This window comes from Rhinopithecus bieti, unplaced genomic scaffold, assembly GCF_001698545.2.
Source record: "Rhinopithecus bieti isolate Rb0 unplaced genomic scaffold, ASM169854v2 scaffold_13259, whole genome shotgun sequence".
NCBI classification, from domain to species: domain Eukaryota; kingdom Metazoa; phylum Chordata; class Mammalia; order Primates; family Cercopithecidae; genus Rhinopithecus; species Rhinopithecus bieti.
The window spans coordinates 684,581-708,210 of NW_016807544.1; the positions used below are offsets into that span (position 1 = coordinate 684,581).

General features: G+C 35.4%; 1 protein-coding gene across 1 annotated transcript in view; it reads left to right on the forward strand.

Moving 5' to 3' along the window:
* PCNX1 (pecanex 1) overlaps positions 1-23,630 on the forward strand; it is a 213,885-nt gene that overhangs the window by 96,210 nt on the left and 94,045 nt on the right. Inside the window, 6 exon segments of the mRNA XM_017882758.1 lie at positions 6,479-6,569; positions 8,684-8,741; positions 10,429-10,646; positions 16,425-16,578; positions 19,411-19,443; positions 23,014-23,185. Of these exon segments, the coding sequence (XP_017738247.1) occupies positions 6,479-6,569; positions 8,684-8,741; positions 10,429-10,646; positions 16,425-16,578; positions 19,411-19,443; positions 23,014-23,185 (726 nt within the window).

Here is a 23,630-nt window from a genome sequence, read left to right on the forward strand (position 1 = left end):
AGTTGTTGGTCGTCGTCGTCTTCTTTTTTTTTGAGATGGACTCTCACTCTTGTTGTCCAGGCTGGAGTACAGTGGTGCATTCTAGGCTCACTGCAACCTCCGTCTCCTGGGTTCCAGTGATTCTCCTTCCTCAGCCTCCCAAGTAGCTGGGATTACAGGCATGTGCTACTGTGCCCAGCTATTTTTTTTTTTTCTATTTTTAGTAGAGATGGGGTTTTGCCATGTTGGTCAGGCTGGTCTCAAACTCCTGACCTCAGGTGATCTGCCCACCTCGGCCTCCCAAAGTGCCAGGATTACAGGCATGAGCCACTGCGCACAGCCTGGGTTGTTGGTCTTCTAATTGTTGAAGTGTGAGTTCTTTTGATATTTTAAATACAACTTATTTGTCAGATACAAATTACAAATATTTTCTCCCATTCTGTGGCTTGTCTTTTTGTTTACCTAACCAATCTTAATGTCATCAATATCGTTATTATAGATTATTTTACCCAAGTAAGAATAACTTGTCTTTTTGAAAAAAAAGAAGGATAATGAAATCACAACAAAATATGAACTTGTACATTCACTTTTGGAAAGTTCAGCTGATTTGGGATTAGCAAGCAGGAGTGAAGTCTTTAACAATTAAGGCATGTTTTCTTAACTCAGAACTAGATAATCAGATAGCCATGTCAGTAAAATATATCAGTATGTAAATCTCTCTTACAGTTGCCAAGCAATAGAGATATCTGTCTTTCCTTACCAGTTCCCCCAAACTGTCTTCTAAACCAGACTTTCTTCTTCTTCCTACCTTTTTCCTTATTCGTCTGATTTAAAAGCTAGAACAGCATTGCACATACTAAGAAAAAAGACTTGTTCTAAATATTGAAACTTGAAGTTACAAGGGCATAGTGACTTGATTTCCATTGTATCGTGAGGATTAAAGAAGTTTTTGGAGCCTAAGATTCTTGGTCTAGGACAGGTGTTGGCAAACCACCACCTGTGGGCTAAGTCCAGCTCTATACCTACCTGTTTTTATAAATAAATAAAATTTGTGTTTATGTTCTGTGTTGTCTATGCCTGCTTTCATGTTACAGTTGTAGACTTGAATTGTTGCAACAGAAGTTATCTGGCCCATGAAGCCTAAAATATGTAGTATCTGACCCTTCACAGGAAAAGTTTTTGGACTCCTTTATTTCTCCTCTAATCTAGGGAGAAACAAGTCCATTAACCCAGGGGTCCCCAACCCCCAGGCCATGGACTGGCATGGATCTGTGGCCTGTTAGGAACTGGGCTGCACAGCAGGAGGTGAGCGGGGTGTGGGGAACAAGCATTTCTGCCTGAGCTCCTCTTCCTGTCAGATCAGTGGCAGCATTCATTTCTCATAGGAGCGTGAACCTTATTGTAAACTGCACATGCGAGAGATCTAGGTTGCCCGCTCCTTATGAGAATCTAATGCCTGATGATCTGAGGTGGAACAGTTTCATCCTGAAACCATCCTCCAATCCCCTGGATCCATAGAAAAATTGTCTTCCATAAAACTGGTCCCTTGTGCCAGAAAAGTTGGGGACCGCTGTGTTAACCAGTAAGCAGCAGTATAGGGAATAATTTCTGTTTGGGTGAAAACTGAGTCATCACTTATGATTATAAGGGGGGTACTATCCAAGAAATTAGAATTGATCTTAAAGGCCTTCTCTTTAAAAGTATAATAGTATATTCATTGAGATTGCATTATGAACACAATGCTATCTCCATCCAATTATTTTTTGAATAACATTTCTATTATTGAGTACTTCAGTCATACAGAATGTATGTGGTCCCCCAAATGTCTCTTAAAAACTCACTTCGTACATTTACTGCCCATGCATCTCTCTTTGTTCTTATAGCCCCTCTCTACCCTATGAGTAATACTAAAAAAACAGAGGTCAATGTAGAAGTGCATCTGGCTTGGAGGACAAAGAGTGAAGGGAAGGTTGAGGAGGTTGGTGGTTAAAGAAGAAAATTATCCAAGAAATTTAAGAGACCTCTTTTGTTTTTGATACTTGGAATTAGAAAAGCCCTATAGATGATTTGTTCTAGTAACCACCTCCTTCCAAGATACATATAGGTATCTTTAGAAAAATGAGTGATGTCAAGAATACAACAGCCTGGGCACAGTGGAATTACATGCTGTAATTCCAGCATGTTGGGAGGCCAAGGCAGGAGGTATCACTTAAGCCCAGGAATTCGAGACCAGCCTGGGCAGCATAGCGAGACCCCCATCTCTACAAAAAATTTTTAAAAAGTAAGCCAGGCATGGTGGCGTGTGCCTGCAGCCCCAGCTACTCAGGAAGCTGAGGCGGGAGGATCCCTGGAACCTAGGAGTTTGAGATTGCAGTGAGCTATGATTGTGCCATTGCACTCCAGCCTGGGTGACAGAATGAGTCTCTGTCTCAAAAAAGAAAAAAAAAGGAATGCAATTGGAGTTTCTTAGGTGAGTCCTATTCTTAAAATTCTTATGTGCTCAACTTCGTGTTGTGTGATGAGGATTTTTACTGATAGGATAAGTTAGAGAATCCCATTAACTTCCCATGTCTTCTATCAGTATCTTGGGAATGTTTATCAGAATTTGCCTGCTATACCGTTCATGGCTCTAGGCAAACGCTTCAAGTATCCTTGGTGTTAAGTCAGTATCCAATTTTACTCATCTTCCTGTTGCTCATCACTTATTTATTGACCTATAGTTGTTACTTTGAAATATTACTTCAAAAGAATGGTTGTGTGTAATTAACAAATTTTATGAACAGTAACAGTCACTATTGAGGATTCAATAAGACTGCTAAGAAATGCTAGGTATCCTAGCTTTTGTTTTTTTTTTTTTTTTTTTTTTGAGACAGGATCTCACTCTCTTGTCCAGGCTGGAGGGCAGTGGCACGAACACAGCTCACTGCAGCCTCAACCTCCTCAGCTTAAGTGATCCTCCCACCTCAACTTCCCAAGTCGTTAGGCCCATGGGCACATACCACCACACCCAACTAGTGTGTGTGTGTGTGTGTCTGTGTGTGTATGTGTGTCTGTGTGTGTGTAGAGATGAGGTCTCACTATGTTGCCTGGGCTTGTCTTCAACTCCTGGGCTCAAGCAATCCTCCCACCTTACCTCCCAAAATGCTGGGATTACTGGCATGAGCTACTGCGCCTGGCATATCAGCTTTTTGTGTATGTGTCTTTAGAGATGCAGACCCTTGGCCAGTATAATTTTTACAAGTCTGAAATTCTAGTTTGTAATCTTGTTTATTTTGTTAGAAATTGATTTTTTTTCTCCTTAAATCATGACAGAGGCATTCTATCATATATAATTAATTGGTCACAGTTGAATCATGGTGAGATGGCTTCGTTTATAATCTAAATTCATATGAGAAGGACATATTTCTTTGCTTTCTTCTCTGTTTATTAGAAAAAAATTAGTATTGAAGTATTTTTCTTAATGCAGAATAATATTAAAATAGGGGTATTGTAACGACACATTTTACTTTGGACCTAAAGTTTAAATATGATGGTTTTAATCCCAAAAGAAATAGTAAAATTGCTGTGTATGCCAAGAAAACTTGTACAAATTTAACATAATCTTTATAAACCAATAGTAATATATATTTATTTCTGGTTGGTTATTTTTTAAGCTGCCTTCAGTAGGTTACATTAGCACATTAAAATACATTTTAGTGTAATGTTTTCTAATGTGTTCATCTTCAGAGTAAAATTTGGTACTTCTAAAGTACATAGAATTGTTCTTTTGGAGTGAAGTTGGGACTACTCCATGAGGCCTTATTACAATGTTAGTTTGTTCTGACAAGTGCCATGTGTTTTTTTGAGAACCTAAACATGCTTCTGCTTAATAGACAAAAGTCTCTTAAGGAAAAAAAGAAAAGCACTGTTGAAGTCATGTACTTCTGTTAAAATCATAGCCTCCCTTTTAGACATATTTATGCTTCTGCTTAAATTTTAGATTTTATTACTTGTTAGTAATTTGCATAGAATCATTCAGAGTTGTAAATTTAGGTAGTAATAGAACTACTCAATTCTTCCAACTCTTTGTCTCGAAAAGCTTTTTTTTGCATTCTTTATGTTTACTTATTTAAAGTGCAACTATTTCTATATAAATTTAATATTAGATATTTATACATAAAAGAAAACATGGTAGTATAATGACATATTCTTTTACTGTTTCATTTGAAAATTACAAAGATAATATCTTTAGCTGATTTTGTTACAGATACATATTATTTTAGTATACCAAGAACAGAACGTATATATTAATAAAAATCCTTTGGAAAGCTTAAATGCTGAGAAATACTACAACAGTTTAAGTTCTACTGAATACAGAATTAACTTATTTCTAAAATACGTATAAAGTGTGTTATGACAATACATTTATGCATTCTGTTCTCACTGAGTTTCACATGCAGTAACCAAGCCCTTTGCTCTTTGTTAATCTATGATTTAGTCATTTAATGTAGTTAATAATAATTCTGCGTTTATGCAGTCTGTGGTTTTGAACAGATATTTCTTTTTTCTCTTAATGTAAGTTTAATTATGTTAGCACCATTAATTATTGATTATCCAATAAATGAATACAGAACAGAGCATTAAAAACTACAATAAAAAATTTTTTTAAGTGAGTCAGTATTTTTAATTTTCTTTTGGTAGCAACTTCTGTAATTCACCCTACCACTTTAAAAAAACTTTCAGTGATACATCTATGAAGTAGCCAAGTTGACAGCTTGTGTCATTTCGTTTTAGCTCATTAATCCAGTTTCTATTAGAGGTGCTAAGGATGAATGACTTATGACTTAAAGATGGGGGTGGGGGGCATCTTAAATAATTCACATGCTGAATAACCTTGAAAAAAGACAGCAAATGAACTGAGCATTTCATAGAAAACCTTTTTTTCCCCAACTTATCTCAAGAATATATTATTCTGACAAAAAGAAATGTGGCTACAGAAAACACCATAACTTTTATGATCCATAGAACATACTCAAATAATTCAAATTGTTACTTTTTTCTGGTTCTAGTAATTTTAAAGAATGAAGTAATGCTTGAGATGTTCTGTAAACCCTTAGTCATATTAGTACATTATGGAGTCCTTTTACTAGCGTGTTTTCAAGTATTTCACTTAAATAAAAAATCCTTATTGCACACTCTTTGCATTGTAGGCATGGAAAAATCTGACTTTTAGCCTTGCCATCAAGTCAACATTGCCCTTTAAAATTCCTATTTTTGGCCAGGCATGGTGGCTCACACCTGGAATCCTAGCACTTTGGGAGGCCGAGGCAGGCAGATCATGAGGTCAGGAGATCAAGACCATCCTGGCTAACATGGTGAAACCCTGTCTCTACTAAAAATACAAAAAATTAGCCGGTGTGGTGGCAGGTGCCTGTAGTCCCAGCTACTTGGGAGGCTGAGGCAGGAGACTGGCGTGAACCCGGGAGGCGGAGCTTGCAGTGAGCTGAGGTTGCACCACTGTACTCCAACCTGGGTGACAGAGTGAGACTCCATCTCAAAAAAAAAGATTCCTATTTTTAACCTCATTAATTCCAGCTAATAAAATTAAAACCTCACAAATACTCAAAAAGCACCCTGGACTAGACAAAATTGTTGCAGAGTTGTACACCTCATTTCATTGCCCTCGTGGAAATTTATATTAATTATTTTATGCTCCCTTTTCATCACCAATATGGCTACCATAGATCCTCAAAGGGGAAGAATACATCTCAGGCAGTATGTAGAGTTTTAACATTTCATTATCAGAAATCATTTGATATTATAAAGTTCATCTTAAGAGAATTCAAAAAATCTATATTCATATGCAACATTTGCAACCAATATGATTTTTAAAGCTTTTGTCAGTTTCATAGTGATACTTGGTTATAGCAATTGCTGTTTCTAAATGTTTGGTAGCGCTCTTGTGGTAGAAACATACAAGTAATGTTGATTAAATAATATAATTTAATTATCACCAGCAATACTAGCTCTTTCAATTCACTGACCTTTCTTAGATACACTTGGACACTTTTCTTCTTAAGAAACACAGCTCAGAATGCAGTCACAGGATTTTGTGGGCTTGTAGTTTGAGCTATCTCAAACTTAAGAAGCTTTGCAAATGGCTACTCACCCCCTGCAAGTAGTTGTCAGGTGATTTTTAAACGTTAAATTCATTCATATGATCACCTGAATAGAGATTGTGCTGTGGGAAAAAGAAAAAAGAGATTGATATTGCAAAGCTGACTTAAGTCCCTTCCTTTTAATACCTGATTTTGTATGTCGACGTTTTAGCCTACTGTCCAACATTCCTTTTCAACTCACATCATGCTGAATTACATGCAGATCATTGTTTTAAAATTTTTTTTAAATAAAGGTTATGGTATATTTTCTTAGGATGTAAAAACTTATGAAATTTAGTATATCATGAAGGGAAAATTCTGAGTATTCTAATGGCTTTTTAAAATAATCATTTATTTGCTAGGTAAGTTCTCTTCTACGCTGTATGAGACTGGTGGCTGTGATATGTCACTTGTGAATTTTGAACCAGCAGCAAGAAGAGCATCCAATATCTGGTATGTGTGAAGTCATATTAGGAGTGTGTGTACTTTTATATGTTTGCCATGTTTAATGTTTTTAAGCCTAGAACTATAAAAGTTAATTTTTTTGTTTTTTATGATTGTTTAATGTTGCTAACTGACAAATAAAAATTATAAATATTTATGGCATACAACCTGATGTTCTGAAATACTGTATACATTGGCTAAATTAACATATATTACCTCACATACTTATAATCTTGTTTGTGGTGAGGACACTTAAATCTGCTCTCTTAGTGATTTTCAAGTATACAGTACATTGTTAACTGTAGTCACCAGGTCAGATATAAAAGTTATTTTGAAAACATCATTATATTTACTCTAATAATTTGTCATAGTGCATTTGTTTCTAAAACTTAAGGTATAATTTTTTTTGCTATGGAAAAAAGAAAGTATTATTTTAAAACAAAAGCTATTCTGTGTTTTAAAACTAAATAGAGATATCCCAAAGATCTTACAGGGATACAGTGTTTTCCCACAGTGTCATTTAATTGTAAATTTCATGNATTGGCTAAATTAACATATATTACCTCACATACTTATAATCTTGTTTGTGGTGAGGACACTTAAATCTGCTCTCTTAGTGATTTTCAAGTATACAGTACATTGTTAACTGTAGTCACCAGGTCAGATATAAAAGTTATTTTGAAAACATCATTATATTTACTCTAATAATTTGTCATAGTGCATTTGTTTCTAAAAACTTAAGGTATAATTTTTTTTGCTATGGAAAAAAGAAAGTATTATTTTTAAAACAAAAGCTATTCTGTGTTTTAAAAACTAAATAGAGATATCCCAAAGATCTTACAGGGATACAGTGTTTTCCCACAGTGTCAAATTTAATTGTAAATTTCATGTTCTCTATATATTGTATAATGTATAAAAGCTAATCAGGACTTACTCTTCTTACAAGTTCTTACATAACTAAGTTCAAGCCTATCAGTTCTCTTTCTTTATGTAATTTAAAATTTTAATTCCTTCTAAGTGTTTGGTCAGTTACCTTTTAAATAATCAACTTTCATTTTGTTTAAAATTTCTTTTACTGGCTTTAAGGAAGAATTTCTTAAAATATGTCTCATATGTTACCTTTAGTTTCTCCCCCCCACCCCCGCCGAAGGAATTTGTAAGATAATGAAGTCAGAAGAAGAGCAAATAAATTAGAAATCTTGATCATATAACACAATTATAGTTTTAGAAGGTGTTAAAATGTTTGTTTTCTAAAATTTTGATCTTATTGCTTATCTATTCAAATTGCACTTTGAAGCCTATTCTTGATTTATTAGCTTTCTTTCTCGTCAAGAGTTATTGATTCTTATTTTAGGACTTCTGTTTAATAATAGATCACATCTATTTAAATGTTAGACATCTGTGGGCTGTTATTTTTTTGTTTTGAGGGACCATTTGAAGCAATAAAATATTGCAGTCATTTAGCTTCACATGCTAAAAAAGTAGAACATATAGATAACTATGCTCTTTAAGCTCTTTTGGTCTAGTTTCAGAATTCACCCTCTCAAAAAAGTATTAAATTGGACTGTTACCCTGATTCTGTAACAACGGAAACAGCAGGAGGATGGAGGGGTAGAAATGCTGTTACTATGTTTAATGTAGTTCAAGAGAACAATTCCTTACACCATAAATGTGGTAAAGCCTCAAGTTTTGAAATCCAAACATGACTGAACTGTGGAAACTGAATTATGTTGTAGGTTATTACATTATAGCTTAAATTTATTGTGTCTTTACTGGCTCCTGGCAGTATGTTTATTGCTTTCTTTGGATTATCTCATTTAAACACTTTCACAAGAACCTTGTGATAGAGATAGATACTATTGTCATATGTTACTGAAGAGGAAACAGAAGTATGAAGAGGGTAGGTAACTTGTCCAAGATCTCCTTCAGTTGAAGAGATTTGAATGTAGTCCCTGACCCAGAGGCTATGCTCTTATCACAACTCTAGGAAAATGCTATTTTGCATTTTGAAGTTAACATGGAAAAGCGAAGATATGTGAATCTCATGTGATTGTTAAAGGATATATTTTTCTTTCTGTTTGACAAACTGTTTGTTCCCTAAAGTCTTTTTTATTTTATTTTAGTGACACAGATTCTCATGTATCCAGTTCTACCTCAGTTCGATTTTATCCACATGATGTGGTAGGTTTTTCTTTATTTTTACAACATGATAAATTTTCAGATTAAATCTGAAATACGTATTTTTATAGAGAGCTATAAAAGCCATAAAATTGATTAAGTTACAAAAAAATGTTTTGAAAATATGGCAAAATCACTTTGCTGTCCTCCAGTTGCTCTTTTTTTCTCAGTCCTTTGATAAGAAACCAAAGTACAAGGTTAAGAAGCCTTGGGATAGAGTATTTTAAAAAGTATTTTGGAAAGTATTTGTCAGTGCTTAGAGATAGAAATGACTGTGTTATATATAGGAAGTAAATTTTCTCAGCTATACCCAAATACGTGTCTATAGTGTATTCCTGGAAACTCCATAGGAAAGCAAACATGGGAAGATGATGGTTTTATTGTTTTCTACTTTTAAATGGTATGGGAACCTTGAGATAGCAAAATGCTGCCTAGTGCTGTGCCAGATACAGTCAACTTTTGATGCCTTCTGAGGAAAAGAAAACTGGTAAACTGATGAATGGATGAGTTGAAGTTAGAAGAAATGTAGTGTAGTAATTTGTATAGCCTCAGGTGAGCTTGCCAAAACAAACAAAAAAACAGAGGGATTTGGAAATATAGTAACAACAATTATGAGAGACTATGGGAAGAAATGAGAGTTGCTGCCATCGGATCCAATGCAGTGGAGCTCAGATTTAACACTGATAATGAGGGTCAAAGCTTAAGGAGAAAAGACTATAAATGTGACAGGGAGAAGAGAAGCCACTAAGGATTCACAGTAAGTGGTTTTATTTATTTATTTATTTATTTTTTTTGAGACGGAGTCTCGCTCTGTCGCCCAGGCTGGAGTGCAGTGGCCGGATCTCAGCTCACTGCAAGTTCCGTCTCCCGGGTTTACGCCATTCTCCTGCCTCAGCCTCCAGAGTAGCTAGGGCTACAGGCGCCCGCCACCTCGCCCGGCTAGTTTTTTGTATCTTTTAGTAGAGACGGGGTTTCACCGTGTTAGCCAGGATGGTCTCGATCTCCTGACCTTGTGATCCGCCCGTCTCGGCCTCCCAAAGTGCTGGGATTACAGGCTTGAGCCACCGCGCCCGGCCTAGTAAGTGGTTTTAATGGATTCACTAGCATTAAGCATTCCCTGAGAAAAATCTTAAGATTTTAAACACTTTCTAGTCAATTATTTACAAAAGGTTTATTGATTCATTAATTTTGTTTCAGTTCACTTTTTATTGTCACCTTCTATAGTTTCTGGTAATGATAACATATTCATAAAGAGTAGGCTGGGCGCAGTGGCTCACGCCTGTAATCCCAGCACTTTGAGAGGCCCAGGCGGGTGGATCACCAGGTCAGGAGTTCAAGACCAACCTGGCTGAGATGGTAAAACCCCGTCTCTACAAAAAATAGAAAAAATATTAGCCGGGCATAGTGGCAGGTACCTATAATCCCAGCAGCTCGGGAGGCTGAGGCAGAGAATTGCGTGAACCAGGGAGGCAGAGATTGCAGTGAGCCGAGATCGTGCCACTGTACTCCAGCCTGGGTGACAGATGAGACTCCATGTCAAAAAAAAAAAAAGTGTATTAGAGAAGAAAATTAAGGGGCTTAGATAACTGATAAGCTAACTGAGTAGCTCTTGAATTATGAAGATATTTTATTTTGAATAAACAAATAAATATTGAAGATATTTTAAGCCTTTCAGCTGACTTTCTTTTAGCTCTCTCTTCCACAGATTCGGTTGAATAGACTATTGACCATTGATACAGATTTGTTGGAGCAACAGGACATTGATCTAAGCCCTGACTTGGCAGCTACGTACGGCCCAACAGAAGAAGCTGCCCAAAAGGTTAAACACTACTACCGCTTTTGGATCCTACCCCAGCTGTGGATCGGCATTAACTTTGACAGACTCACACTTTTGGCCCTGTTTGATAGGTGAGATTATAATGTTATATTAATGATATGTGCAGATTTTATTTTTAAGGCGAAGTGTCCAGGTTTTTAGGTTATCATGTTGGGAAATGTTTTCTGGTTTTGTTCTCTTGAGATAAATGTTAAGATAATAGAGCTTCTAAACATTGACTGTCTTAAATCCATTAAAAATGTTTTGGTTGCAATTTCAATATCTTTATACAAAGAAATTGTTTTTGTTAATCAGTGAGACTCATGCAACTGCTACTCAAAAGCCAAAGAATATGAGGTGTTGATGGTCTTAAGGTTATAGGTAATATGATGCAAAGTTCTGTATAACAGTTATAAGAGGAAACTTCTGTTTCCCTGTTTCTTAACACTGCTGTCTTAATGGCAAGCACATGAGTCTACTGTATTACAAACTTGGTGACCAACAGCTGCTTCCAGTCAACATGGAGTGACAGGATTGAATTATCATCCCATGTGAAACAACCAAAAATAGACAAAGTACATGAAACAGTGGTTTTCAAGACAATGGAGATGAGAAAAAAAGGACAGTGATTCTTGAGAGATGACAACAAATAACATGAGCCCTACAGTTGCCCCAGCTTAATGCTTTGAGAGAGTTTCTGGGCTGCAAGATAGGGAGGGAGAACTGAAGTAGAGTCCAGCCAACTTCCTGAGTTAAGGAGCTAGAACTGAGAGTCCAGGGAGACTATGGCAGTTAGAGCCCATAGGACAGACCGTCAGAGAGGAGAGAGCTGCTTAGAGAGAGAACCTTAGAGATCTGCATTGAGTCCCCTCGACTGTTTGGCGGAGTACGGATAAGTTCCTGTATGTGAGGAAACTGTTTGAGGCCAGGTAAAGAACCATGTGAAAAGGAACAGGGGAATAGTTACTGGCAATCACACAGCACTGAGAATAGTATATGTCCCTACCAGCCAGATTGGAAACGTTTATGGTTCATATTTTATGGTGCCTTATGTAGAATAATCAGGAAGATCTTTAAAAGTGGGGAATAATTAGCCCTAGCAGGAGCACTACTTCACACCCACCTAACAAGTCATAAAACCAAGACCTGAAGGGATCAAATGGTTTCCAAGTAACATAAAATCTAAGATTTATGGAAATCCAGAAATACCCAGCTCCCAACAGGTTAAGATTCACAATGTCTAGGATTCAGTCAAAGATGACCAGCTGTACAAAGAAGTGAGAAAACGACCTATAACAAGAATAATAAATCAGTTGAGACTAAACTGTAGCTTGCATAGATATTAGAATTAGCAGACAAGGACATTAAAACAGTTATAACTGCTTTCCATATGTTTAAAAAGTTAACTACGGACATAGAAGATACTTTTAAAAGTCCCAAATCAAACTTACAGAGTTGAAAACTATAATCTCCGAGATGAAAAATACACTGGATGGGATTAATGGTGGATTGCACCTTGTAGAAGAAAGGATTAGTGAACTCGAAGGCATAGTAATGGAAACTATCCAGAATGAAACAAGAGTCCACTGTACCTGGTGAAAAGAGTATAAAAACAAAATGAGAAAAAGCTGTGGGACAACTACAAGAGGAAACAAGGAGACAAAAGATTTTGAAGAAATAAGGGTGGAGAACTTTCCAAATTTGATGAAAACTATGAATACACATTCAGGAAGCCCAGTGAACCTCAAAGCATAAAATGCTTGAAGAAAACTACACCAAGGCACACAACTGCTCAAAACCAGTGATAAAATTGTTAAAATTGCAAGAGAAAAAAAGAGGAACAAGGATAAAGAAGACATCCTTTTTATTGTTGGAAATAATGAAGTGAAAAGACAGTAGAGGAGCATCTTTAAAGTACTGAAAAGAAAGAAACCCTGTCAACCTACTATTCTCTACATAGCAAAATACCTTTTAAAACCAAAGTGAAATAAAGACATTTTCAGATCAGAAAAAAATGGAAAGAATTCTTTATGAGCAGCCCCACACTACATAAAATGTTGGAGGGTGTCTTTTAGGCAGAAGGAAAGTGATCTCAGATGGAAATATAAGTCTACCCAAAGGAACAAAGATAAATGGAAATGGTAAGTCACTACATGGATAAATATAAAATATTTTTTCTTATTAGTAAGTTTCTTTAAGAGATAACTGACTGTTCAAACGAAAATAACAATGCTTTGGTTTATAACATGTAAAAGTAAAATTTATGATAATAGCATAAAGGCAGAGAGGGGAGAAATAAAAGCATACTATTTTAAGTTTCTTATATGTGAAGTGATATATTATCACTTGAAGGTAGACTGTCATAAATGTATATTGTAAACCCTAAGCTAGACACAGTGGCTTATACCTGTAATCCCAGCACTTTGGGAGGCAGAGGCAGGAGGATCATTTGAGCCTAGGAGTTTGAGGCCAGCCTTGGCAACCTAGTAAGACTCTGTCTCTACGAATATATTTTTAAAAATTCTTACCAAAACCTACCGTAAGGCAACCACTAAAATAACAAAAGAGTTGTAGCTAATATGTCAAAAAGGAGATAAGATAGATTATTAAAATTACTGTTAATCAATAAGGTAGAGAAAGATCAAAGAATAGATGAGACAAATAGGAAACAAATGACAAGATGATAGAGTCAGAAAAAGTCAGAAATTGGCAGATTATATAAAAAAGAACAACACTTAACTCCAAGCTGCCTACAAGGAAGGTACTTTAAATATAAAAACAGAGGATAGTGTGGTGGCTTATGCCTATGATCCTAGCACTTTGGAAGTCTGAGGTGGGAGGATCTCTTGAGGCCCAGTTTTCGAAACCAGCCTGGGCAACATAGACCAAATACTTATTTTATTTTGTACCAAAATAAAATAAAAACAAACAGGTTAAAAGATGAAAAAAGTTATACCATGCTAACATTAACAAAAGGCTTATTGTACTGACTGTATTAAAGTCAGATAAAGTAGACTTCAGAACAAAGAATATTACCAAGGGTGAAGAAGCCCATTTCGTAGTGATAAGGAGTCAATTAATCCACAGGATTTAACAGTCCTAAATGTTTGTACACCTGAAACAGAGCTTCAGAATTCATAAAGCAAGCTAATAGAAGTGGAGAAATAGACAAATCACAGTTATAGGTGATTTCAGCACTTCTCTTTAAATACTTGATAGAATAATTATTTAGAAAATCAGTGAGGATATAGTGAACTTGAACAGTATTATCAACCAACCTAAATTGGTTGACATTTATGGAACACTGCATCCATAACAAGAGAATATACATTCTTCTAAGTGCTCACGGAACATTTACTAAGATAGGTCACATCTTGAGCCATAATACAGGAGTTACTAAATTTTAAAAGGTCCACTATCCAGTCATACATAGTGAATTAAATGGTAAATTAATAACAAATAGAACCTTGGAAAATCCCCAAATATTTGGAAACTAAACACTTCTAAATAACCCATCGATTAGAGAAGATGTCAAGAGATAAATTAGTATTTCAGGCTAAATGAAAGTGAAAACACACCATATCTGAATTTTGGGAATGCCACTAACCTGCAGTACTTAGGAAAATTTATAGCACTAAACACCTAGATTAGAAAACAAAGGTCTCCAATCAGTGACTTCACCTTCCATTTACTAGAAGAACAAGAGCACATAAGCCCAAGTAAACAAAAGAAAGGTAATAGTAAGGAACAAAACAATTAAATGAGGAAACAGAAATAATAAAGAAAATCAAGGAAATGAAAAATTTGAGAACATCAATTGATAAACCTTTAGCCAGCCTGGTCAGAAAAAAAAAAGAAGAGGAAAGACAGATTACCAATATCAGGAATGTGAGTTATGGTACGACTGCAGACTCTACAGGCATTAAATGATAATTAGAGAATGATATGAACAGCTACATGCAAATAAATTCAACATTGGGCAAATGGACAAATTTCTTCAAAGACAAATTATGAAATTTCATTCTGAAAGAAATACATGACCTTAATTGTCTTACATCTATTAAATAAGTGGAAATTGTAGTTTAGAAACTTTCCCACAAAGAAAACTCTAGGCCCAGATGGCATCAAAATAATATTCAAATGAATGAAATGGAGAAAGGATAGCCTTTTCAACAAATGGTGGTGGGACAATTGGATTTCCATTGGCGAAAAAATAGAGATGGACGCAGAGGTGTGTGCTCAAGAGGCTAAGGTGAGAGGATTGTTTGAGGCCATCCCGGGCAACATAGCAAGACCCCATCTCAAAAATAAACAGAAATAAAGAACTTGTAGCCTTACCTTGTGCCACATTATGAAAATGTATCATAGGCTTAAATGTAAAACCTAAAGCAAAACTTCTAGTAAAAAAAAGAAAACATAGGAGAAAACTCTTATGAACTTGGATTAGGCAAAATTACTTGACTCTGACACCAAAGCCAAGATCATTAAAAAAAAAAAAAAAAATTGATACATTGGACTCATCAAAATTGAAAATTTTTAAAAATCCAAAGGCAATACCTGTTCAATGACAAGGGAGGCACTATTCAGGCAGGCCCAGAATTGAAAAGAGGTCATCAAATTTTAGCAATCCTGAAATTGCATAACTACCACCTAAAATCAAATGGAAATGCCAGTAATTTATTCATTTGGAAATACTGGAAATACTGTTGAACTTTTTTATCTGGTAGAACCATTAAATGAAATAGTACAAAGATGTTTATGAATTTTATTTTTAGGCCCAGTTGATTGTGACAAATATGGAATTGGGTTAATACATTTGTTAAGTTTTTTTATGACTATAAAAGCAATTCCTTACCTATTGTAGAAAATTTAAATATGCACAAAGTTTTGACAGAGGCAAACCATAATTATTCCATGGAGAGAAGCATTATTAGTAATATCATTTTTGGTATATTGTCTTTTTTAACCTCTATGTTTAATTTTTTAACAGCAGAACTTCTGTCCTGCTATGCCCGTGGTTTTGTGTCCTGCTTTCTTTATGTATGAGATGTGCTGAGCATTTTTTCATTTTTTAATAGTCTTTAAAAATATGACTTAAAAGTATTTTAGGGAAATACTAAAGGATGTATTTGTATAACGTTTTGTGAATAAAATTTCCAAAGAAGTAATGAGATAGATTCTTGTGTGTGTATGACATAAAAATAACCTTCATTGCTATATATATCTCTCTCGAGCATCATATTGTTTCTCTTACAATGTCAGTTTAATGAAGTATAGAATTGTCTTAGCAAGTTTAATAGAAGCAGATAGAAGTCTTTGTCACTACCTTCATTTTCAAGATATGTAAGAGCCCATATTTAAATAATTCTAATAAGTGAGTTTTCTAATTCTTTCAGATGACTGAGAGATGGGGGAAGTGAAATCACTTAGTGCCAGAATTTTGTTACAATTTTGCCATGTAACAAATGTTTTAAATTTAATTTTCTAGAAACTATTTTGAGATTTTGGTTTTTAAACATAATGTGATTCTTTGTGTACGTGTTTTATTTGCCATCCAAGTTTGTTAACTATTTTGCAACAAATAGAATAGAAAAGCAGATATTAAGGAGAGTAACATTTTTAAAATAGAAATTTAAAACTATATTATGTAATTGGAACTCACTGTAGCATGTTTTATTTGTATATAAGAATTCATGTTGTATCCACATGAAACTAGTTTGTTTTCAGTATGATCTAAAACTTTGTTCAAACTCAGTACCAAAAAGACATCTTGGCATATTAGGAACTTCATATTTATGTCTTCCCTTTTTTCCATTTGGTTAATTTCTTATACTTATGATATACTTACTCATAAGTTTTTCTGTCTGTAGAAATCGTGAGATCCTGGAAAATGTGTTAGCTGTCATCCTGGCGATTCTCGTGGCCTTTTTGGGATCTATTCTTCTCATACAAGGATTCTTCAGAGATATCTGGGTCTTCCAGTTCTGCCTTGTCATAGCCAGCTGTCAATACTCACTACTTAAGGTACCAGCATCTCGTCTTTTATGCTATGGAATTATATTTGTGTTAAAAGGCAGAGGATTTTGTAGTAATTACTGAATTATAGTAAGATAATTATTTTTGGGCTTACTTTTCTTGGATGTTTACATAAGATTGTGTAGAGAGCCAAAGGGGGATATAAACCTTAAAAATAATTGTATGTAAATTAGAACTTCCTAAAAACAAGTTTTTTATATTAAAAGAAACTGTATTTGTTTTGTTTGTTTTGTTTTGTTTTTTGGAGATGGAGTCTTGCTGTGTCGCCCAGGCTGCAGTGCAATGGCACTATCTGGCTCACTGCAGCCTTCGCCTCCCAGGTTCAAGCAATTCTCCTGCCTCAGCCTCCTGAGTAGCTGGGATTACAGGCACATGCCACCATGCCTGGCTTATTTTTGTGTTTTCAATAGAGACGAGGTTTCATCATGTTGGTCAGGCTGGTCTCAAACTCCTGACCTCGTGATTCGCCTGCCTCAGCTTCCCAAAGTACTGGGATTACAGGCATGAGTACACCACGCCTGGCCTAAAAGAAAACTGTATTTGTTAAAATAAGAACTAGCATTCTTTTTTTTTTTAATAGTAGTAGATTTTTTTTTTTTTAATACTTTAAGTTCTGGGATACATGTGCAGATTTGTTACATAGGTATACACATGCCTTGGTGGTTAGCTGCACCCATCAACCCGTCATCTGCATTAGATATTTCTCCTAATGCTATCCCTCCCCTACCTCCCCTCCTCTGACAGACCCCAGTGTGTGATGTTCCCCTCCCTGTGTCCATGTGTTCTCAGTGTTCAACTGCCACTTATGAGTGGCTTGATGGGGATAGCATTGAATCTATAAATTACTTTGGGCAGTGTGGCCATTTTCACAGTATTGATTCTTCCTATCCATGAGCACGGAATGTTCTTCCATTTGTTTGTGTCCTCTCTTATTTCCTTGAGCAGTGGTTTGTAGTTCTCCTTGAAGAGGAGCCCTCCCACAGCTGGAAAACCATTCACGTAGTTCTGTGTTTACTAACAACTGTCCATCCTTTTTTTCTCTCTCTATTTATAGCTAGACATGTGGAGTAAGCCTAGGTCATCTGCTTTATTTCTTTAAGAACCGTCCATACTTTCCTCATTGCAGTACTGACGTTATAGTCTTTGTGGTTGCTAATGATCAATCTAATTGTTAAATTGATTTTCTTAAGTCTCTGTGCTTTATGAATGGTACATCATTTAATACCTATGGAGACTCTTCCATTTTGATATTCTTCTCATTTTTGATCTGTGACTTTATACCACCCTCATGCTTCTTGCATTTTTCAGATGACTCTCTTTTGCTTTGTTGATCCCTTTCTTCTTTCAACTGCTTAATTTATGAGAATTCTCTAGGATTTTATGTGGTTATCTTCTCGGTTTATAGTTCCTTGCCATTGAAGTCATCCTTTTTTATTACTTTATTTGTTGCCTTTGTGTATGAGTTATGTCCAGATTTATATCTCAAAGTCTTCATCTCTTTTGCAAGCTTTATTCCTATATATCTAACAGACATTTTAAAAATAGCAAATTAATCATCTCCTGGTTAATTTTTCTTTCCCAATATCTTTGCTTTTGGCAGTGATATACCAACTAAAAATCTTAGAGTCTCGGCTCCTTCCTCCTTGATCCCTAATAACAAGTAACTCAGTCCCTTTGATAACATTTAATGATTCTATATTAAAATTACTGGTTGTCATTCTTGTACTATACCTTAAGTGCCTTAAATCATTTAAATTCATTTTCTGGCTCTGGTGTCTCCATGGTCCAATTAATTTTGTCCACTGCTTTCAGGTTAATGTGGTTAAATATGGAAAAGGTAAAAGGTGACAGATTTTTGCAACTAATTGACGAGAATAATAATAATGTCATAAACAGGAATAAGAAAGACAAGAACAGAAGCTTTTAGAAGATAGGTGTTGTGGTTAAATATTGAAAAAGGTAAAAGGTGAGCAGATTTTTGCAACTAATTGATGAGACATAATAAATAATGTCATAAACAGGAATAAGAAAGACAAGAACAGAAGCTTTTAGAAGATAGGTGTTGTGGTTAAAAGAGTTTATGGATTATCTGGAGTCAAATCTAGCCAAGGGCCAAATGCCAAACTCAGCTCGACCCAATGTCGAATGGTAGGGTGGTGCTAGACAATCCTAGTGAAATTGTATGGTATGCCATCAGAAATGAACTGAAACTTGGGAGAAAAGTCATGACTAGGAACATAGCTGCATAATACCTTCTGAACATTTTTATGGGAAGTTAATAAAGTCTCTTAAAAGGATACAGCTTTACTTATTTGATTATTTTGATATGAAAATGCAGATACTATCTTTATTACAAATACCATTGAATTATTTAGTAAGCTTGGAATTTATGGGCAGAACTAGAATTGTTGTTATAAGCAAACCCCTATTATTGTATATTTCCTGAATGAATGATGTCCTGTGAGAAATGCTATACTTGTATGTAGTATACCTTAACTACACTTGTCTCTAGCAATAAGCCAAACAGTAAGATGGATCTATCTATCATATGCTATTGCAGAAACGTTAAGATAGATACAAATAAATAAATAATAAATAATCTTATTTCTTGACTCTTATCAGGAAAGATTTGAGATGTTTTTAATATCAAAGTGACACTGGTATCTGGTGCTGATGTTTCATCTCTGGAACAGAATTATTAATATAGGTCATTTTGTGGTTGTGGAATATTTACTTAAAATCATTTCAGGCATTTTGAAAGTTGATTGTAAAATTAGCAAGACTTCAAGAGTGTAATTTATCTTTCTGTTTCATTTTTAGAGTGTTCAACCAGATTCTTCTTCTCCCAGACATGTAAGTCACTCTTAATATGGCTGTACATTGTAGGTCCTTAACATTTATCATAACATTTGTGGTTTGGTTTTTGTTTTTTTGTTTTGTTTTGTTTTGTTTGGAATGCATCAAACTGAACTAAAATTTATGTTACTATTTTCCTCATCTATGTTTTGACACACTACTGGAAATATAGGTGTTAGCTTGAAATAAAATGACATTGTACTTGTGGACTCTAAATCTTGGTTGAAAATGAGCATAATAATCCATTGTTTGACAGTCTGTTTCAGGGAGTAGACATGGTTCTTATAAACTCATTATTATTTATGTTTAATAAATTTTGAATAATAGCTTATGAATAAGTATTGAAAATATAATTTTGAGGTAGGAAGAACTTTATATTATTTCACTTGAGTAACCATTAGGAGCAAGAATAAAGAAGTAATACATGAGTCTGGTGTTAAGGCCATTGAATAAAAACTTTGTTATTCACTTTGTGACTTTAGACAAAAATATTATCTGCCTAGCACTATTTATTGTGAAGTGGAATCCAATTTTAGATCTACACTGAGTTTTTAATAGAACAAAGGATATTCTATTTAAAGTAGTTCAAAAACAGACCTCAAGAATAGTTTATGATTTTTTTCCTTGAATATAATTTTTTTAATCCTTTCACTGGAATAATGAATAATGGGAATGGATGAGCAAAATGAAACAAAGAGGCAAGTTTTTTTTTTTGACTGATTATGTTTACTATTTTGCAAGAATATTTTGAAGTGCAATAATATATGGAAACATTGCTTTTAACTTTTATTTTGACCTAATTTCAAACTTAAAGTTGCAAGGGTAGTACAAAGAATTTCAGATACCATTCATCCAGATCCATATGTTAACATTTACGATATTTGCTTAATCCCTTTCTAGCATGTGATCTTTTTTCCTTCTTTCTCTGTGCTAGCTGAGATGATGCCCCTTTACCTCTAAATGTCTCAGTGTGTGTTTCTTAGAAACAAAGATATTCCTTTATGTTAATTCAAGATAATTATCAAAATTAGAATATTAATGTTGATACAATGCTGTCTTCTAAGATATAGATCTTATTCAAATAGATTTAGCCTATTGTCTTCATTGGCAAAGAAAGTCCCTGATTACGTTTGGTCTCTTTTTTTGTTTTTTGAGACGGAGTCTCGCTCTGTGGCCCAGGCTGGAGTGCAGTGGCCGGATCTCAGCTCACTGCAAGCTCCGCCTCTCAGGTTTACACCATTCTCCTGCCTCAGCCTCCCGAGTAGCTGGGACTACAGGCGCCCGCCACCTCGCCCGGCTAGTTTTTTTTTTTTTTTTTTTTTTTTTTTTTTTTTTAGAGACGGGGTTTCACCGTGTTAGCCAGGGTGGTCTTGATCTCCTGACCTCGTGATCCGCCCGTCTCGGCCTCCCAAAGTGCTGGGATTACAGGCTTGAGCCACCGCGCCCGGCTACGTTTGGTCTCTTAAATCTCCTTTAATCTGGAGCAATTCTTCGGTAGCTATCTTTCATTATATTGAAATTTTTGATGGATATAGGCCAGTTATTTTATAGACCATCCCTCAATTTGAGTTTGTCTGATTTTTTTTCTTTTTTTTTTTTTCTTTTTTATTGAGACGGAGTCTCGCTCTGTCACCCAGGCTGGAGTGCAGTGGCCGGATCTCAGCTCACTGCAAGCTCCGCCTCCCGGGTTTACGCCATTCTCCTGCCTCAGCCTCCCGAGTAGCTGGGACTACAGGCGCCCGCCACCTCGCCCGGCTAGTTTTTTGTATTTTAGTAGAGACGGAGTTTCACCATATTAGCCAGGATGGTCTCGATCTCCTGACCTCGTGATCTGCCCGTCTCGGCCTCCCAAAGTGCTGGGATTACAGGCTTGAGCCACCGCGCCTGGCCTGATTTTTTTTCTTTAAAAAATTTTTTTTTAAGTTTTATTTTTTCACCCTGTCTTATGGTGCGGATGATGTTTCTTTCTGATTTGATAAGGCCATGCTTTTTAAAGTAGGAATACTACAAAAGTACATCATATTAGGAAGCACATATTGATTTATCCTGTTATTAGTGATGTTAAGTTTGATCTTCTGGTTAAGGGTATTGTCTGCAGGGTGTCTGAAATCTCTGCAGTATTAACATTTTGGCCAGCTAATTCTTTGTTTGAGGGTGGGGGATGCTGTCCTATGCATTGTAGGATGTTTGGCATCCTCTCTGGTGCTACCTTCTAGATGCTGGTAGCACCACTTCCCCAACTGTGACAACAGAAATGTGTCCAGATTCCCATATGTGCACTAGGGAGCAAAACCCCCTCCTACTTCCTTAAGAACCAGTACTCTACTGTAATGTTACTGTTTTTCTCTTACAGATAATAAATACTTCAAATAAATAAGTAAAATAAATACCTCATGGAGAGATACCTTGAGACTGTATATGTGTCCTTCTCCATAAATTTCTATCCAGTTGTTTTAGTATTTACTGATGTTTCTTGCCTGATTCAGTTATTTATTGGTTGATAAATGGTGATTTTTCTCATCCCATCATTCCTTCTACATTTATTAGTTGACCTTTTATTAATACTATAAGGAAGAGCTTTCCCCTCTTTCTTATATATGTATGTATATTTTGGTGTGGATAAATTGATTATTTTATTCAATGGACTATAATGTTACTAGTAGTATTTATTTTGATGCTCAAATTGTCCCTGATTTAGCCATTGGGAGTCCATCACACTGCTTTCTGTGTCCTTTTGACATATCTCTGTCATTCTTTAAGTACTTTCTACCTTTTTGTCACAACAATATGTTCCAGGGTCATCTTATACTTTCCCTGTCGTAGCCAGAAACCAGTCTTTTCTCTATGGAGCCCCCCCACCTTTTTTGGTAGGTAATGGTATTTATAAAGTAAGATCTGGTTGCTAGTAATCATTATTGCTAGAATCTCATTGCATCTAGGTCCTCTTAGTGGATAAAGCTAGGAGGTGTATGTATGTATGTACATATATACACACATGTGTATACATATATATATATAACCTATTCCTGTATCTGTCTATATGCATATTAAAAATAATGAGACTATGGGAGCCCAGTGTGGGCAGATCACTTCAGACCAGGAGTTTGAGACCAGCCTGGGCAACATGGCGAAACTCTATCTCTAAAAAAATTAAACAGGCGCAGTGATATGTGCCTGTAGTCTCAGCTGCTTGGAAGGCTGAGGCGGGAGGATCACTTGAGCTCAGGAGGCCGAGGCTACAGTGAGCTGTGAGCACTCCACTGCATTCCAGTCTGGGCGACACAGTGAGACCCTGTCTCAAAATAAATAGATAAATAAATAAATAATAATAACAACAAAAAAACTTCACACTGATACTTCTGTTTCAGTCCAGTATCTCAAGAGTTCATTCTATTACTCTTCCTCCTCTCTGTATTTGTTAATCCTTTCTGTGATTGTCAGAAATCTGGCTTCCATATGGAAAAATTATGAATCCTTAGAATGAAGCCATCAGTGATCTCAGTAGTTATTTGTGACTCATAAAATTAACTAAACTGACTTTAAAAAATATCATTTTCTCATTTTCAGGGTCATAATCGTATCATTGCCTACAGTAGACCAGTTTATTTCTGCTTATGTTGTGGTCTTATTTGGCTCTTCGATTATGGTAGCAGAAACCTGACTGCAACCAAGTTCAAATTATATGGAATAACTTTCACCAATCCACTGGTGTTTATATCAGCCAGGGATTTAGTTATAGGTGAGTCATCTTAAAGTATCTCCAGTCTTAAAATGAATGTATTTGTATATCAACATTTTACTGATAAATATATCAATTATACAGCTTTAAATAGTTTTTAATAAGCTTATTTTGCTCTTGTTATCTGCTCTGAGAAACAAAGTGATAGGACTATTATGAGTGAATAAAGCTAATGATGAGCAAATATTATAGTAATTCTTTTGTTCTTGGAGTAGGTGTAATGGAGAATTTTTTTTGGTTTTGTTATCTTAGGTTTCTATTATGTGAAAATGGTTGAAATAACTTTAAAAAGTATTGTTTATGATTGAAAAGATGTTATTTACTACCCCAGCAATTTTTGTTGAGATGTATAATTTAAAATCCTGTCTTTTAAAATTGCCTAGTAGTTTATGTTAATTTGGGATTTAAAAAAATTATGACCTCTCAGTGGACAAAAAAATGAATG